Below are 18,807 nucleotides of genomic sequence, written 5' to 3'. Positions count from 1 at the left end.
ATACTAAAAATGTATAATTTTATTATATAATTAATAACTTAAAAATAATACAAAAAAAAAAACGTGTTTCATTCACCTAAATAATAAGAGAAAAAAACAATACTAAAAATATATACTTTATTACAAAATAAAAAAGGCGAAACTTTTTGGATATACTTGTGTCTAAAGGGTGGTTGGGGCCTATAGTTTATAATTTAATTTTAATTCCGTAACTATGATCAAACAGTCCCGCAATTCGATCAAGTTTCAAGTGGGGAACGGGAACATAACTTCTTCGATTGCACATTTTGTGTTTAAAACTCTCAAAAGAAATTGGATTTAAGTGGGAAGTGGGGTTACGTTCAATTTACTAGTCGGTATAACTAACATAACTAGAGGTAAGGCAACAAGGATAACTGCTCAGTAGCTGATCTTCTTTCGCAGCTTCAGTGAATGTTGCTGCTGTTGCTGGTGCTGGTGCTGCAGCTGTTGCTCCTGACGCTCCTTCTCTCTATCCCGGTCACGGTCACGGTCACGATCACGGTCCCTCTCGCTCGACATTCGATTCGCTCCTCGGGTGATGTTCTGATGCCATTGGGCGGCGGCGGTGACGGATGCTGGGGCCGAGGGTGGTGCCGTTGGCGTGGGTATCCCCGAATTTGAAGCGGACGTCGATGCCGAGGATCCAGACTCACCGAAGACGCGTCGAGAAAGCTTGAAGCTGCCACCGTTACTGTGGCAGCCGCCGCTGTACTTGCAATTGTTGTTGCTGTTGTTTGCGGTGGTGCAGGCGAGCGCTGTTCCAGATCCGGTTGCAACATGCTGCTTCCTCAGTAGCTTCGTATTGTACTCATCCAGGCGCGTGGAGCTCAGGGAGCGCTTGTTTCGTTTGGCCGCTGCTCCAATGATGCCGTGTTCGATGATCGCCTGCAGTTCCGCGCTGCCTCGTCCACTAAGACGGCTTGAATCTGGAGGATTGGAAGTGGGAGGAGGGGTAGGAGTGGAAGTTGAATTATTGTTCAGGCTGGTTAACTTGGTTGTTTTCTGCAACGGGTTCGAGTTCAGATCGAGCGTGGCGGATGCGGAGCGTGTGGCTATGTTCAAAGTATGGCTAGAAGAGGAGGTGGCAGAGACGGAGGAGGCGACCGGAGAGGACCCACTACCCAAGGCAGTGGGTATTGCCGAGACGTCGCGATAGTACCGAGCTGTCGCCACCGTGCACGGCTGGCTTTGCGCCGCTGCCGGTGCCTGTTCTCCGGCATTCGGCCGCTGATACCTAATCCGAGATCTCCCCCGCAGCGTCATGTGGTGGTGCGACGTGCGGGCCGCACTACCCCGGGTGGGTGGTATTGTGGCCGAACTGCCGGCACCACCACTCGACACAACGGGGATCTTGCTCTCGTTGATCGTGGCATAGGTCTTAAGAAGCTGCTTCTCCATCGGAAGGATCGGTTGATCCTGGACCTGCTGCTGCTGCTGCTGTTCCGCCTTCCGTAGATGCTTCAGTTCCATTCTGGAGCAGGAAGCAACCACGTAGGGTATAGATAGAAGACAGAGGAAGAAAAGACAGGTGGGGGAACGGGGTTCAAATATAGTACCCATTACATTACAAGTAGACTTATCAGGAAGGAGATAGGAGATAGGAACTTTGGAGTCCAAAGTTTAAACTAATCTTGCAGATTCTACTCGAAACAAATTTTAAAAATATTTTTTAAGTGGTGGCTTTTTAGTCAGTTTCCCACTCGGACCAGCAGACTCTTTTTTGTTTGGAAGCCAGGATGAGGTCCCAATCTCTGCAAGACTATGAAGCCCAAAAACAACTTGGATCCATAAACTAACAAGCAACAAAAACAAGGCCAAAACATACAAGACGGTGTACAAATAAATATTGCAAGCATTTGCATAATTTTGATAATTTGTTGTTTATTATTTTGTTTTGTTTCTCATCGCGCAACAATTAATACTTTTTTTGTTTTTTTTTTTTTTAATTTAGCATGCACAAAAACACAACTGCAAAACGATAATTACAAACAATTAAAGTGGTTTAAAGTTTAAACTAAGATTAGCGGATAAAATAAGGAGGTCCTGGGTTAGGGTTGAGCGGTAAAGTGATAATTACATTAGGGGTTGAATTAATATTATTAATAATATCTAATTACAGTCGAAACAAGTGTTCGTTAGTAGAAATTCAAATAATATTGCGAATTACTAGCCAGTTCGACTGTTTAATGGGATATAGTCTATATATACAACTCAAGAGGAGGGGTGCAGGTATTTTTTAAAGGGTTCTGAGGAAATAAAAGTAGTAATTAATTTAAAAAAATATATATAATTGGTAAGCAGAGCCGCACACGGAACGAAATGAAATCCAACACAAGTCCAAAATAACGTCAACATTTTTCGAGGGTTGGGGGAAATTCGGGTATCGAAGAAACGATCCATAGGGATCGAGCTCCTTCCTACTTACCTCTTGCTATAAATGGCCAGGCTTCGGGTGCGACTGCTTCCCGAGCTGGTCAGAATGTTAGTGGTATTGTTGTTGTTGTTGTTATAGTTATTCAACGAGTTGCTTATATTATTATTGTTGTTATTATTGCTGTTGCCGTTGCTGTTGCTGTTGGTGTTGCCGTTGCTGCCCCCTGAATTGTTGTTCAGATTATTGGCCAAAGTCGCTACCGAGGTGCTCGTTGGTAAACAGGACGAAGTGGGTTGTCCCGCCTTTAACGTCGATGCGATAACGCCATTGTTGTTATTCCGGAAGGGCTGGGAACGTGCTCGCGTATGCCTCAAATTCGAATCCTGCTCGCTTTTTTTCCGGAAATATTAAAAAGGTTATTACTAGCTCTTCGTTGGAGCAATGCCAACTCACCTGTTGCTGTTCACGTTCACCGAGCGAGAGTGATGCCTCCGAAGAGCCTTTATCTGATTCAGCTTGTCGCCCTGCGTCTGGGCCTGCTTCTTTTCCAGCGCCGTTTGCGTCATCCTCACCGTGGAAGCGATGGTATGGCGAGCCGCCTCAAAGACACTGGCGCTCGGCTTGCGTAGCTTCTTCTCCGTGCAGCTCGTCACGTCGGTAGCTTGACTCAAGCCGGGACCAGAGTTCAGGCCGCTCCTATTCGACACAGGGCTAACCAGTCGCCTCAGAGACGTGGCTATAACCGTGGAGCGATTCGCAGCCGACGGAGATTTCCGGCGCCGCGTCGAAATGGTGTAACTGGAGGAGATAGGCTGCTCGGCGGGCGCAGAAACTGTATCCGTGTCGTTATCGTCGCTTATATTGGAATTGGGATCCTCAACCCCCGACTGCAGGTACAAGGCGCGTTCATCCCGCTCCAGTTGCTGCTGCTCCGAAATCTCCTCGTCGGTCTGATCCACAATTGACGCATCGATGGTGTCGTGGTCATTCAGATGCATGGTATCCACGCGCTGGGAGATGCCCTTCACACGGGTCAGCAGCAGGTCCACATGCTCCGCCGTCTCCGTTGCCAACTCCGCCAGTTTGTTCTTCAGCTCGAGACTATTGATTCCGTATTTATGCTGAAGGATGGGCAGCGTTGTTCGTCGTCGCATTCGCTCACCCTCCGACCACAGCCAGCTTTGCTTACTAAACGGAAAAAAGTGGGTTAATCTTTATAATAGATGGGCAGGTATGGGCAGTCTTACTCCTCCATCCACTGTTGCTGATGACCAATGACCGACCCCGGCCTGCAGAGCCTCAGCCAGGCTATTGCCTCCAGCGCCGTGAACCCATAGTGCTTCATGATGTAGGCTCCGATTAGACTACCAGTTCGTCCCAGCCCCGCCTTGCAGTGCACCGCTATGGCCCCCTTTGTGGTTTCGCAAATCGACAGGAACTTCTTCAGGATGGCGTCGCTGGGCGTGCTGCCGTCAATGAAGAACAGATCCTTGTGGTCGAATCCCGCATTCTCAAAGGAAGACGCATGGTAGACCTTGGCGTTCAGTCGGATAACCGTCGTGACATTGTTATCCCTGAAGTAGGTAAAGTAGCGCTCGGGTGCATGGCACGGATAGCCGTTGGGCAGCGTCTTGCTCTTCTGATGTGGCCCACAAAACGCGATAAACTTTTGCGGAACGATCCAGTTGAAGTCGCCGTTCTCCACACGCTCAAAATACTCGTACTCCTCGGCGTCGAAGTCGTCGAAATTAAAGAAGCCCGCCTGCAGGCCCTTGTGTACAGCGTTCAGGCAGTCCAACAGGGAGATTTTGAAGCTGCTGGGACCGTAGCTGGCGTCACAAAAGCGCGTGTAGGCGGGAATTTCGCCGGCGACCAGCGGCCGGTACGCCTCCTGGGGTGTCTTATTCAGGTATATGATCTGGACAAAAAATTACAGGTTAATAATTAAATTAAAGATAGTATCTTTCGGACTTACTGCGTATGAACCAATGAGGTAGGCCGCATTGAGTCGCTTTGCCGGATTCATGGAAGTGTAGTGAACGATTTTCTTGTTGGCATGACACTTGGCGTTCAGTTTTGTGTTCAGTTTCATGCAGTATCTGTACAGCATGCAGATGTTCAAGGGCCCAAAGTCGTTGTAGAAGTTCTCGTAGATGAACTCCTCATCCACGCTAAAGTAATGGGTGTTTGTCGTGTTCTTTGGCTTGATATTCTTCTTAAAGGCCACAAAGTACAAACGATCTGAAGCGGAGAGTGGACGGATTATAGGCAAATATGTCAATCAATGTCTGGGATACTTTACCTTCCTGCATTTCTGAGGCGCAGACCAACAGATCCGAGTTGTCATCGTCCAACATCTTGGCAGGCTGGCGGGGAACGGAACCTCTGAGACTGCGGCCACGACTTTTTGGCGTCTGAAAAGAGATTTACAAACATGGAGTCATATACTTTACGTCTTAAATCACTTCCAACTCCCACACACGGAGAACTTGTGGCTTCCGCATGCAAATCTTGTTAACAAAAATTAATTGGCACTGTTTAGGCCATACCCTGTGCATTCTGAAGATTAAAATAAAATATTAGAGACTTCTTTGGCTAGGAAGTCTTAATCCCTCGTGGGAACCGAACCGACTGAGCACCTGAAGTATCATATTAGATCGCTTTTTCTAGCCCCTTTTGTTTATTAACGACTTTTTTTTTCACCTCATTCCCCCCCCCCGTTTGTTAGCAACAAAGTGCGCCCACACCGACTTCCACACAAAAACCAGACCTGGCCATAATTGGATGCCAGCAAATGATGTTTTCCGCAAAGGGTGTTCCACATCCACAGATACAAAGATACACAGATACCTAGTACGTGCATTTAAATAACGTCTTTTGTACGTACATATCTATTGAAGTGGAAACATGTGTTCTGTTTGTCACTTTGGCAGCAACTTTATGAGTATATCTGCCACCCCTGCCATATCTGGGCCCTGGCTTGCTCCTTTGCCTTTGTCTGCTCCACTTTTCCTGCCGTAGTCGAATGTAGGTGATGGTTTCCATATCGATATGCATATAGCCATCAGTCAGGCACTCATTCTATCAAGTCGTCAGTTGGGCGGAAACAATGGAAAGGCTGAGCCGGGCAGGGAACTCGAATGGGGAACACTCTTGTAGAAAGTCGTGAGGAAAATCTCAGAAAGTCACGTCCCTATGGAAATTTATGAGGCTAAGAAAGAGTGCCCATGGCATCATTTCAATTAAGATACTTGCTTTTAAAAGGCCAGATTGTAAGAGAACATCTAAGATTATTTATCCTAATGAGCAGTATTTTAAAAGGGAGATTCCTTCCTTAAATACACCCTTCATATAACTGCCACCAGTCTTAATCTCCTAAGAGAAATTTCTCATTCCGGGGCGTTTCCTGCTTTACACAAAATGTACTTTAATGGTATGAGGAGATCCTCTGAAATTACGATGTTGACCCATCACCAAAAGTGTTACACACACACACTCGTCCTGGGGGTCCTGGGCAGCACATGTAAGTATTCGATTTTATGCAAATTCGTAACCTTTTCCACACACAACAACTAAGCAGCGGTTAGCGTGCCTTTGCAGATTTTCGTTGCCCCGGCCGGGACATGGTGAGTCCTTTTTATCCTTTCATCTTCCTCCCCTCAGCCCTCCAGCCCTCGACCATGGTTTATGTATTTCCTCTTCCTGGCTTTAAAGTTTAAAAGTCAAGACAGCTACTAGCGGCTTTTTATGGCACATTTGCATGTCGACCAAGGAAGGGGCTTCAAACCGGGCCAGATTCAAACTTAGATTTCAATCGGGCCACAGAAAGGTGTATAAAGGGTGTATGTATATCGCATGACATTGGCGGGCGGACCTCGAGAAACGGAAACGAAAATAGCTGAAGATATGAGGATATATAGGGCAAGTCACGGTACCACAGAAGGTGTCATTTCCAGTAATGGGTTTAGTTTCTGATGACTATTCCAACTGCAATTTACTTAAATGGAAGGAAGAAACTAATTCTACTGATAACACTTAGCTAGGGATCACTGTACTTGAGTATTGCAGCAGCGCCCTCTGGCGGCGATCGGTAGCCAATCTGACCAATTCTAACTGTGAATTCTCCATTCATTCCAATTGAGTTTTTCTCCGGCTTCCACTTTGCCCCTCTCATTCGCGATCATTCCTAAATATAGCGGGAATATGCAATTCAACGGCTTCTCTTAATCCAGCCCTCTCTGCTCTCTCTCTCTCTCTCATTGATGACTTTTGGAGTTGATAAAAATTCCAACAAATAGCAACTACAACTCCCACGTGACGACAACATAACGCACACATAGACACATATGTATGTATGTACTTATTAACGGAATGTACATATATGTTTATATACACTGTATCTGGCTTATCTGCCGCATAACCACACAGAGTCCAAATAAGTAAACATAAAAATGCGATAGAGACAACTCTCCTCCCTTCTTCTCCAGTTGGAAAATGAAATCCCGATATCTGGGCTGGGCACGTTGATGGTCATTAAAAACAATGGCCATTTGGAAAGCGACGACTTTGTTGGCGGCAAACAAACGAGTTTTTAAATATAGCTTAGGCCCCAGTGACGTCACCAAAACAGAAAAAAAACTAACCAAGAATGACAGCAAAAGGCGGTACAAAATACAAGCCACGACTAAAGGCTAGCCGTTATTCTTTTTGTACAAGTTAGTAGAAATTGGAAGCGTTGAGCGTTCACAGATTTTTGCCGCGCTCGTATACCACAACAAAAACACACAGCACACATACACATGCACGCGTTGATTACAACGGCAACAGCATTCACCTGCAACCCACCCCACTCCCCAGCCGCCCTCCCCTCCCACAAATTCCACTCAACTATTTGCCGCTCTCGTCTACTGCGCATGCCCTGGCCCATGGAGCTCTCAAAAGCTGCTCTCCCCAAGAGCACATCTATGTGTATGTGTGTGTGTGTTGTGTATTAATAAAAAGCAACCAACGCATTTTTCTACTAAAACCCAACACAAATCGGAAAAAAGAATGCGATGTTGTTGTGTGTACTGCGTAATCAATTTTTGGGGGAACAGTTTCTGGACTATTTTCGTGGCATTTTCCCGGGTCGAAGGGGTTTCTCGTTGCGGAGTGGGAGATGTTACAGTTGCACAGTTTTCTTTTCGATGGTACGTGGCGATGCGGAATAGATGGGCAGGTGGGGGCAGGAAGACTCACCTAAATTGGGGTTTCACACTTTCGGGAGTATCGGGAGTACAGGGGAAACCGAGGAGGCAGCAACACCAGCCAAATACCACTCCACACTCTGCATAACACTACAAATTTTGTTGGATATTTTTTTTCACTTTTTTTTTTTTTTTTGTAATTTTTGTGTATTTTTGTACTATTTTTAAAATTTTGTCAACGAATATTCCACATCGAATTTTGTGTTCGTCTGTCTCTGTCTGTTCAAGTTAACAACATTTTCAACGCGAGCTTTTGCACTTTGATTCTCGGCTCTTTTGTTTTCTTTTCTCTGTTATTTATTTTCAAATAACGCAGCGAACCGCTCACAAGCGAAACACAGCGCCCGATGTAAGCTTGGGTTTGTCCACTTGTCCGAGTTTAAAAATAAACTGAATATTAGGTGAGGTAAAAGTTTAAAAGATTAGAACAGGTACTGGGCACATTATTTTTACGCTATCTGGACACACTCCAATTGTTGGCTTATCAACCAGGGTTGCCATTTAAGCAGTTTATTAGAGTTTTGCAACACTGTTTAAAATGTTTTTTTAAAAAGAATTTTTTGCGTTACTTATTTTTTTCCTATCTAAAGCTAGTATAATTTTAAATATTTTTTTTTAAGTGCCTAGAATCCTACGAAAATTTTCTTTCGGCAACATCACAAGTTTATCGAGATCATTTTTGGGTGCGATACATCGATACTTTAAACACCGCGCGAATAAAACGATTCAAAAATTATTGTTTTGATGATATTGTTTTCATAAATTAAGCTTTAAATTTATAACAAATTCATTATTTAGAACAATTTATCTTTTTAGAATTATTATTATTTAGTAATCTGTAAATCTTAGTAGATCATCACATTAAAAACACAGACTCTGTTAAATAACATTTTATTTACACCTTTGGCTCTGTTATACTTTACGCACGCACACATCTTCTTGTAGAGTGTATCTATGAGCAATGCATTTTTGAAGTTAAGAAGAAGAAAACGGAGATACAGGCCTACCTACCATGCGTCAGGTATCTATAAACACCGTTCTCTTGCTCTCTTAGATACACTTAAAAGTACCAAAATGGTATTTTGTCTATCTTATGACAAACAGATTTAAAAAATGTATCTTTCAGAAGAAAAAAATTTAAAAATTAAACATAACAGAAAAGTTATTGCAGAAAAATACTTAAATTTATAGTTCACATAATTTTTCTCAGTGCACTATCTCTTGCTCTCGCAACCGCTCACTTGTTGCTGAGATTGCGGGTGAAGTTTTCATCCTTAGTTCATTCTCGAGTGTAGATCTGTGGTGATCGGTTTCGGTTTCGGATTCGGATTCGGGTTCGGATCGTACCGCCCCAATCTTTTGGAATTTTCTTTCCGATTGTCTTGGAAAATATCTTCTTCGCCGCGTGCCCAGAGTGTGTTGGAGTGTGTATCTGTGTGTGTGCCTGTGTTGTGGAGTTTAAAAAAAGAAGTCGAAAAGTGTTTGCTGCATCAACAGAAACAAAAAAGCAAAATAAAACACGTTGTGTGTTTGTTGTTTTGTCTGTATAACAGAAAAATAAATTTTTGGGAAGACCCTCTAGTTAGCGGCCAGGGAAACTATCTTTAACCGATCAAAACAATCCGGTAAGTTGAATATCTTCAAGGAGCACATTTACAGTTAGTATCTGGTTCCACGCGGAGTTCATGAGCAGTTCCAAACAGCTGCAGTTCGTCTCGGTCTCTGTCTCGCTCCTACTTGGTGGTTTATCTTTTGCCCTGTTTTTGTTGCTACTCGCCTCCACTTCATCCATTCTCCTTCTCCTCCTTCGCATCCGCCGATGTTGTTGTTGTTTTAGCCTCTGGAGATAACCCGAGATAACTTATACTTGGGGGGTAAAGGGTATACTAGATTTTTTGAGTTCCAAAAATTCCAAAATTTATGTTTTTTTTTCTAACCTACTTTAGAAAGTAACTTATCTCTATAATAACTATGTATTAACTATTGAAATATGTACTTTACTTTATTAAAAAAAGAGTATTATATTCTGTTAACATATGATTCCTATTCCATATAATACCTCTTCCATTTTAGGTTCAATCCCACATAAAAGATCTCTAGTTTCTTATCCCTCCGAGAGTGACAGAAGTTAATGTGCAATTACTTAGCTAGAAATATTTTGTGGATTATGCATACTGTTGCATATAGAAACATGATGCCATGAGGCGACTATCCAACTGCATGTGGACTCAAAAAGTGCATGGCCAAGCGGATTTCTTTATAGCTGCAGCGACAATGGGACTGGCTAATTAAAATGTGAGCCGAGCTCGTCGCCTTGGGGGCAGACACATAGATGTGCAGCCGACGAATTAATTTATATAGATTAGATTGCGGGCTGTGGGGCAGAAAGGATTTAGTCGGCTCTAATTATAGCCAATCTGGCTATCGCAGGCTGATCTCATATGTATTTGGGGACGTGTTAGACTTCCACAACATGTGTGCTCCAGACAGTGAATTGAAATTCGGAACTGGGAGTGGGGGCATGGGCTGCTGCTGCCTGGTTCTTGGTCGGCATGATGCATACAGTATACAAAGTAAACATACAGTGGTCTCTGTAAGAACTGAACTTTTCAGAAATATCTAGGACTTCAACAAAAACTTCTCTCTTCAAAATATTCTTTGAACTGGTTATGGATATATGATCTATGGTAGTTTAAGGCAGTAGTTTTCTTTTTTTATTTTTTTTATTTTTACACGGAATTTTATAGTGATAATCTATTATATTTAAGGTTTAAAAATCAATTTTTGTTATTACAAAATATGGAAAATTCAAAAAGTTTGAGTAGTATCTTTGGAGCGCCTACAGTCTGCACTTGCAAATCGATGGGGGTAATGGAAGTCGTAAGATGCATCTGAAATATTCGAAAAAAATTGTTATTTAATTTTGATAAGTTTCTCTTCTATTTGAACTAAAAAATCCCAGAAGGAATTATAAAAATCCATATTTTATCAAAAAATTTAAAGCAAATTTCACTTTAAAAAACAAAATGCACTTAAAGTTAAAAAATAAATAGTTTAAATAATACTTTTTATCAATTTTTTTAGTTCAAATAGAAGATAATTTAATACTGAAATCCATTTTGTTTTTTCGATCGGAAATATATTTTTGGATAGCTTTACAATAGATTTGAAACATAAAAAATTGATATTTTTGAAGCCTGAAAAGGAGGCAACTGCCTTAAGAAATACTTTAATAAGAGTTGATTATTCCCCAATATCGGAGCTTCACTGTCCAAAAAATGATATTGTGTGGTCAAATAAGCTGCGTGCCTCGATGAAATTGGAAATATAAACAGCATCTCCAGCGAAACTAAGAAAACTTAAACATGGAACAGGCGGCAGGCGACTGTATGAGCAAATTTTTATGAACTGGCCATACATACGTATAGTATATATAAACATTAGATCACGCACATACACAAAGATATATAGTGTACACATGAGTGTACATCCAACGAAGTCGAGAATCGTGGAGTGCTCCACTGCTGCTCCACTATTTACCCGCACACACACACACACACACAACAAATGGGGTGTATATGGGGGGGTATGTGTGGCTCTTAAATTTACGTTTTGTTCTTGGCTTGTTTGTTTATTTGCCAGTTTCCTCGGTCCGGCCCAAAACGAAACCGAAATGAAAACGAAATTAACCAACGTACAAATAGCAAACAATTAAAAAAAAAAAAATAAAACACCACAGAACATAAGGGGGAATCGGTTCAGAGAGAAGTAATATGGTCGGCGTAGGGAATGTATCTGTGAATGAACTCTTATCGGGGACAGATGAAATTATGAAACACATATATGTATTTTTAGACTCCGGTTCCATGTTTGGGTCTAGATTCTAGAAAATGTGCTCCAAATCGGTGTTGTATTGACCGGCGGGGCTTTAAGAATTCCCTGGGTTATCTTTTCCAGCTCGTAGCACAGTTTTTGATTTTCTATTATTCTGATAAGAGACCGAAACTCCGGCTTTAAAATGGAATTCAGGATATGACAGTACTTCTATGGGGGTTTACTTAATGTACTTAATTTTCTTAATAAAATGGTACTTAATATATAATATTTTTAGAAGAGAAATGGGAAAGATTCTATTGGTTTAACCCCCTCTTTCGAAGTTTGTGTCTTAAACTATTAAACTAGAAAAGAAAACTGATAAACGCACCAGGCAACAACGGATTAAGGGGCTACCCACACGCACACCCCATTATCGGCGTGTAGAGCTCATAGTATATGTTTTAAGTCGGGCCTGAGGCCTGATAGGATCCATTCAGTTTCAGTTTCAGTTTCTGTTCAAGATTCAGTTTGCGTCTCAGTTGGTGCGTAAGATTCGTTGGGCGCGGATGCCTTTTTTTTAATGGTACGAAAATAAATCAGTTTTCCTCTTTTTTTGTTTTTTTTCTGAATGTGAAGAAAATTAGAGCAACTCTCGGTTGATAAGCGGATCAAAGTGGGGCCAAGAGACTAGATGTTTGTTTAGTAACTAATCCCATTTTTTATATTTTTTTCAGCTTTGGGATTACCAGAAAACATGAACGAAATAGGTCTATAAAGTGGACGAAGAATCAGGGGCAGGAGCAGAGTGGTTAAGTAAGTAAAAGGATTCAAAACACAAGTGACCTGGACCGTAAATAAAGTCAATTCTATCACTAATTGGGTTTATGAATTTCAGATTCAATAAGGAAGGATCACGTGGCTGGAGGCAGTCCCAACAGAGGTCCCAACAGAAACAGAAACCAAAACCGAAACAGAAGCAGCAACGAACGAAAGAAGAGCAACTGATTAAAGCTCCGGCCGGAAGTCCCCGAGTGTGGAACACTTGGAACGCGACCCCAACAACCCGAGAGAAAGAGCGAGCAAGATGTTGGAGCTGCGGCTTATCGCCGTGGTCTTTGTGCTCGGCCTGCTCGCCAGCGATCTGGGATCGGCGGAACCGCAACGCCAGCCCCAGCACGGCAGGCGGGATCGACCGAGAAATCCGCCCCGGCAGTACATCAAAACGCATCCCTGCGAGCGGTCCTCCTGCTACCCGGCAACGGGTAATCTGCTGATTGGCAGAGAAAACCGCCTGACGGCCAGTTCCACCTGCGGTCTGCAATCCCCGGAGCGGTTCTGTATCCTCTCCCATCTGCAGGACAAGAAGTGCTTCCTGTGCGACACGCGCGAGGTGACGCGAAACGATCCGTACAAGAACCATCGCATCGGCCAGATCATCTACAAAACCAAGCCGGGCACCAACCTGCCCACCTGGTGGCAGTCGGAGAACGGCCGGGAGAATGCCACCATTCAACTGGACCTGGAGGCAGAGTTCCACTTCACCCATTTGATCATCACGTTCACCACCTTCCGACCGGCGGCCATGTACATCGAGAGGTCCTTTGATTTCGGCAAGACGTGGCACGTCTACCGGTACTTCGCCTACGACTGTAAGGAATCCTTCCCGGGAGTGTCCACTGTTTTGCACAACATCACCGATGTGATGTGTACCTCGCGGTATTCGAATGTGGAGCCCTCGCGGAACGGTGAGGTGATCTTCAGGGTGCTGCCGCCGAACATCAATGTCTCGGATCCGTATGCGGAGCACGTGCAGAACCAACTGAAGATGACCAATCTGAGGATTCAGCTGACCAAGCTGCACAAGCTGGGCGACAATCTGTTGGACAACCGACTGGAGAACGAGGAGAAGTACTACTATGGCATCTCCAACATGGTGGTGAGAGGATCCTGCTCGTGCTACGGCCATGCCTCCCAGTGCCTGCCGCTGGATCCGCACTTCAATCCCGCGGACAACGAGGACGGCATGGTGCACGGACGCTGCGAGTGCACCCACAACACCCAGGGCCTGAACTGCGACACCTGCGAGGACTTCTTCAACGACCTGCCCTGGAAGCCGGCCTTCGGAAAGCAGACGAACGCCTGCAAGAAGTGCGAGTGCAACGACCACGCCGTCAGCTGTCACTTCGACGAGGCCGTGTTCGCCGCCTCCGGCAATGTGTCCGGCGGAGTGTGCGACAACTGCATGCACAACACCCAGGGCCAGCACTGCGAGGAGTGCAAGCCGTTCTTCTACCGCGACCCCGAGCAGGACATCCGATCGGAGTTCGCCTGCCAGCACTGCGACTGTGATCCTCGCGGCTCCCTGGACGAGGGTATCTGCGATTCGGTGAATGACCCGGAGAACGGTGCCATTGCCGGAGCCTGCCACTGCAAGCCCTTCGTGACGGGACGTCGGTGCGATCTCTGCAAGGACGGATACTGGAACCTTCAGCCGGACAACCCCGAGGGCTGTGAGTCCTGCACCTGCAACACCCTGGGCACGGTCAACAACTCCGGCTGCGTGATGCACACGGGTGAGTGCAAGTGCAAGCGATTCGTCACCGGCAAGGATTGCAACCAGTGTATGCCCGAAACCTATGGCCTATCCGACTCGGAGGAGGGATGCTCGCTGTGTAACTGCGATGCCGGTGGCTCGTACGATCACTTCTGCGATGTGGTCACCGGACAGTGTCGCTGCCGTCCCCACATGACCGGACGCACTTGCTCGCAGCCCAAGCAGAACTACTTTATTCCCTTGCTGACGGAAGTGCACGAGGCGGAGGTCATCGATGAGTGTATTTCCTACGGTCCCAATGGTAACTGCAGCCTGGTCGCCGAGACTCCGGATGGCAGCTTCACCGGCATTGGTTTCACCAGGGTGCCCGAGAACACGGAGGTCGTCTTCTCGGTTGGGGACATTCCCCGCTCGATGCCCTACGACGTGGTGATCCGCTACCAGAGCACTTCCCGCGGCGATTGGGAGGATGCGTTCATTACGCTGGTCAGGCCAGATCAAATCGATCCGGACGGAGAGTGCGGAGATGTAGCGGCGGCTCATGCTGCGCCAGAATCCCGGATACCCTTCTCGCTGCCCGATCGCAGTCGCCAGGTGGTGGCCCTGAACGATGTCTGCCTGGAGGCCGGCAAAGTGTACAAGTTCCGGATTCACTTCGAGCGGAAGCGCCACAACGAGGACAGTCCCACGGCCACGATCCTGATCGATTCCCTGACCCTGATCCCCCGCATTGAGGTTACGCCGATCTTTACGGGATCCCCGATGGCCGATCTCCGCCGGAAGGACTACGATCGGTACAACTGCAATGTCTCGCTGTATGACATCAACTACAAGGCGCCGCCAGAGTGCCAGTACCTGGACAACTACGTCAGCACCTATGTCCACGACGGAGCCAGTATGTGCAACTGCAACCCCACGGGATCGCTGAGCAAGGAGTGCGACTCCCACGGAGGCTACTGCCAGTGCAAGCAGAATGTGGTGGGCCGCCAGTGCGACCAATGTGCCCCGGGCACCTACGGCTTTGGACCGGAGGGATGCAAGGCCTGCGACTGCAACAGCATCGGATCGAAGGACAATCACTGCGACCTCATCACCGGCCAGTGCCAGTGCGTGCCGAATACCTACGGCCGGGAGTGCAACCAATGCCAGCCGGGCTTCTGGAACTTCCCTGATTGCCGGGCTTGCCAGTGCAACGGACATGCTGCCCAGTGTGATCCCATTACGGGTACATGCTTGGAGTGCCAGGTAATATGAGATTCCTCCAGGGATTCGAATCTTTAATGACCCAACCCTTTTATTAATATCCCTTAGGACTTCACCGCGGGCTACAGCTGCGACAGCTGCTTGGAAGGATACTACGGAAACCCTCTGCTGGGAAGTGAGATCGGATGCCGAGCCTGCCGCTGCCCGGAGACGGTGGCCAGTGGACTGGCTCACGCCGATGGCTGCTCCCTGGATACTCGCAACAACAACATGGTCTGCCACTGCCAGGAGGGATATGCCGGCTCTCGGTGCGAGATCTGCGCCGATAACTTCTTCGGCCAGACGGAGAACGGAGGCACCTGCTCCAAATGCGACTGCAGCAACAACATCGACCAATACGACACTGGAAACTGTGATCGCCAGACTGGAGCTTGTCTGAAGTGCTTGTACCAGACCACGGGCGATCACTGCGAGCTCTGCAAGGATGGCTTCTTCGGCGATGCCCTCCTGCAGAACTGCCAGCAGTGTGACTGCGACTTCCTTGGAACGAACAACACCATTGCGCACTGTGATCGGTTCACGGGCCAGTGCCCCTGCCTACCGAATGTCCAGGGCCTGCGGTGCGACCAGTGCGAAGTGAACCACTGGAAGATTGCCTCCGGGGAGGGCTGCGAGTCCTGCAACTGCGACCCCATTGGAGCCCTGCACGAGCAGTGCAACTCGTACACCGGCCAGTGCCAGTGCAAGCCCGGATTTGGAGGAAGGGCGTGCAACCAGTGCGAAGCCCGCTACTGGGGCAATCCCAACGAGAAGTGCCAGCCCTGCGAGTGCGATCAGTTCGGCGCTGCAGACTTCCAGTGCGACCGGGAGACGGGTCAGTGCGTCTGCCACGAGGGAATCGGAGGCTACAAGTGCAACGAGTGCGCCCGCGGCTACATCGGACAATTCCCTCACTGCTCGCCGTGCGGTGAGTGCTTCACCAACTGGGACTTGATCCTGAACGCCCTGGAGGAGTCGACAACAGCCACCATCCAGAGGGCCAAGGAGATCAAGCAGGTGGGCGCCACTGGAGCGTACACAGCCGAGTTCAGCGAACTGGACAAGAAGCTGCAGCACATCCGGGATCTTCTACAGAATACTTCCGTCAGTTTGGTGGACATCGACAAGTTGGATGCGGAAACGAAGATTTTGAAGGATCAGCTGCTGGCCTCCCACGGCCGGTTGAGCGAAACCGAGAGAAATCTGGACGATATCTACAATTCCCTGAGCTTGTCCGGCGTGGAACTGGAGGGCTTGCAGAACCACTCACTATTGGTGCAGAAACTGTCCAAGGAGCTGAGAGAGAACGGCATTCAGTTGCAGGAATCGAACATTGACGGAGCTCTGAACCTCACCCGACACGCCTACGAAAAGGTCAGCAACCTGGCCACCCTCAAGAATGAAGCCAACGAGCTGGCCTCCAATACAGACCGCAACTGCAAGCGGGTAGAGGTCTTGTCGAACAAGATCCACGACGAGGCCGAGGGATTGATCAACAATGACAACATGATTGCCGAATACCGCAGGGACCTGACCAGTCTGACCGCCCAGATTCCGGAACTCAACAACCAGGTGTGCGGCAAGGCAGGTGATCCATGCGACAGTCTGTGCGGTGGAGCCGGTTGCGGCCACTGCGGCGGCTTCCTGTCCTGCGAGCACGGCGCCACGACCCATGCCGAGGAGGCCCTCAAAGTGGCCAAGGACGCCGAGAAGGCCATAACGAGCAAGAAGGATCAGGCCGACCAAACGATCCGCGCCCTGACCCAGGCGAAACTGAACGCCTCAGAGGCCTACGAAAAGGCCAAGCGGGGCTTCGAGCAATCCGAACGCTATCTGAACCAAACGAACGCCAACCTGAAGCAGGCCGCCGAGCTGATTACGGCCATTGAGAACTTCCAGGAGAACAAAACCGCTGCCCCGGCGGAGAGCAAGAAATTAGCCGAGGATACTCTTAGCCTGGACCTCAAGCTGGAGCCCAAGGAGATCGAGTCGCTTGGAACCAAAATCAACGATGCTGTGGCCTCGCTGAAAAACGTGGAGTCGATCATCTACAAGACTCGTCCCCATCTGGACAGGGTCAACCACCTACAGAGCACTGCCAATGCCACCAAGGAAACTGCCAACCAAATCCTCGACTCTGCCAACACTGTGGTGGAGAATCTAGAGGCTGCCGACGAGTCCCAGAGCAAGGCCCAGGACGCCATACAGCAGGCCAACAGCAATATTGAGCTGGCTGCCAAGGATCTCGAGAAGATCGATGAGGAGACGAATGCTGCCGAGGCTCCGGCCAATAATACGGCCCAGCAAGTCGAGGAATTGGCCAAGAAACTGCAGCGTCTGCAGAACAACATTGTCAAGAACGATCGGGATGCCAAGGAGATCACCAAGGAGGCGGCCAACGTCAAGTTGGAGGCCATGCGGGCGGCGGGTGAGGCCAACAACCTGCAATCGGCCACCAGTGCCACCAACCAGACCCTGACCGATCGGGCCAGTCGCTCGGAGAATGCCCGGGAGCGGGCAAAGCAACTGCTCACGAGGGCCTCCAAGCTAACAGTCGACACGAATGCCAAGCTGAGGGATCTAAACGAGCTTCAGATGGTGTACCAGAACAAGAACCAGGAGCTGCTCGACCTCCAGGCTGAGATCGGCCCACTAAGCGGTCAGCTCAACGAATACTTGCAATACATCCAGGAGAAGGTCCAGCACTACAAGCAGTGCTAGTGAAATGTGAGTATTAAAAAATGCCTTTTCTTAAAAAGTAAAAATTTTAAGGGTATTTTGCATGGTTTTATAAATAAAACAGGTTAGGGGATTCCCAATATTAAGGATGGGAACACATATCTCCCTAGAGATCATACATATATCGATATTTTTTGATTTAACGATTGTTATGACACCTAACTGAAATCCAAATTTTGACTTTTTTTCAGATTTCTCTGCGAGGCCATTTTTCAATTGCCATATTCATGAACAAATAAGCGAAATTGCGAATAACAAAAATCGAGTTAAAAAGCAATAATAAAAAAATACAATTACAAAGGCAACAGTTATTATGTAACCACTGTTAAGTTACCGTTACGTTTTGTACTCTAAGCGAAAACCAACACTGCAATGTTAATTTTAAAAATTGATCAAATGAAATTAAATGCCTTCATTTTTGATGTGTACACACTGAGCTAAGTTTTCTTACACTATCCCTATATCATTTTGTAATACAATTAATGTAATTAAATAAAACTACTTAAATGTGAGAATAATGTATTGTATCTGTTTGGGTTTGGAAAGTCGCAAGAGAACCAATAGATTTAACAGAGAGTGACAGGTGAGGAGAGCGTTTATTTCTTACAGTTGAAAATGGCTAAAAATAATTTAATATTTATGCTTAAAGTAATTAAAAATAGCGCTTCTATTTAATACATTTTATTTTTTTAAACATACTATTAAACATAATTTAAAGTTGAATCTCGGTCAAACTGCGTAAAAAAATATGTTTTATAAAATGTAATTTTAGGTTTTCATTAATGACTCTCCACTGTATCCATGTTCCTATGTGT

At 46.6% G+C, this 18,807-nt stretch overlaps 2 protein-coding genes across 6 annotated transcripts; one reads left to right on the top strand and one right to left on the bottom strand.

Moving 5' to 3' along the window:
* Positions 1–317: 317 nt before the first annotated feature.
* On the bottom strand, positions 318–8,037 carry LOC6505490 (dual specificity protein phosphatase CDC14A). Of its 2 annotated transcripts, none has more exons than XM_001964911.4 (7): positions 7,634–8,037; positions 4,698–4,809; positions 4,371–4,636; positions 3,643–4,313; positions 2,849–3,583; positions 2,447–2,785; positions 318–1,492 (listed from the first exon to the last, which is right to left on the bottom strand). In XM_001964911.4, exons 2-7 carry the CDS (start codon positions 4,750–4,752, stop codon positions 400–402), a joined length of 3,159 nt encoding a protein of 1,052 aa, XP_001964947.1. In that variant the 5' UTR covers positions 4,753–4,809; positions 7,634–8,037; the 3' UTR covers positions 318–399. The 2 variants fall into 2 exon arrangements, with proteins under 2 accessions (XP_001964947.1, XP_014760502.1); XM_014905016.3 differs by having other exon boundaries at positions 318–947; positions 7,634–8,034.
* Positions 8,038–8,565: 528 nt separating this feature from the next.
* Positions 8,566–18,510, top strand: LOC6504480 (laminin subunit beta-1). Of its 4 annotated transcripts, none has more exons than XM_032455506.2 (5): positions 8,566–8,662; positions 12,192–12,270; positions 12,353–15,256; positions 15,323–17,980; positions 18,184–18,510. In XM_032455506.2, exons 3-4 carry the CDS (start codon positions 12,542–12,544, stop codon positions 17,972–17,974), a joined length of 5,367 nt encoding a protein of 1,788 aa, XP_032311397.1. In that variant the 5' UTR covers positions 8,566–8,662; positions 12,192–12,270; positions 12,353–12,541; the 3' UTR covers positions 17,975–17,980; positions 18,184–18,510. The 4 variants fall into 4 exon arrangements, with proteins under 4 accessions (XP_032311397.1, XP_001964946.1, XP_032311398.1 ...); XM_001964910.4 differs by lacking the exon at positions 8,566–8,662 and adding an exon at positions 8,887–9,266; XM_032455507.2 differs by lacking the exon at positions 8,566–8,662 and adding an exon at positions 11,910–11,999.
* Positions 18,511–18,807: the final 297 nt, after the last annotated feature.

Source organism: Drosophila ananassae, chromosome 3R (assembly GCF_017639315.1).
Source record: "Drosophila ananassae strain 14024-0371.13 chromosome 3R, ASM1763931v2, whole genome shotgun sequence".
NCBI lineage: Eukaryota > Metazoa > Arthropoda > Insecta > Diptera > Drosophilidae > Drosophila > Drosophila ananassae.
The sequence above is the reverse complement of the archived record's forward strand: the minus strand, read 5'-3'. Positions and strand labels throughout refer to the sequence as shown.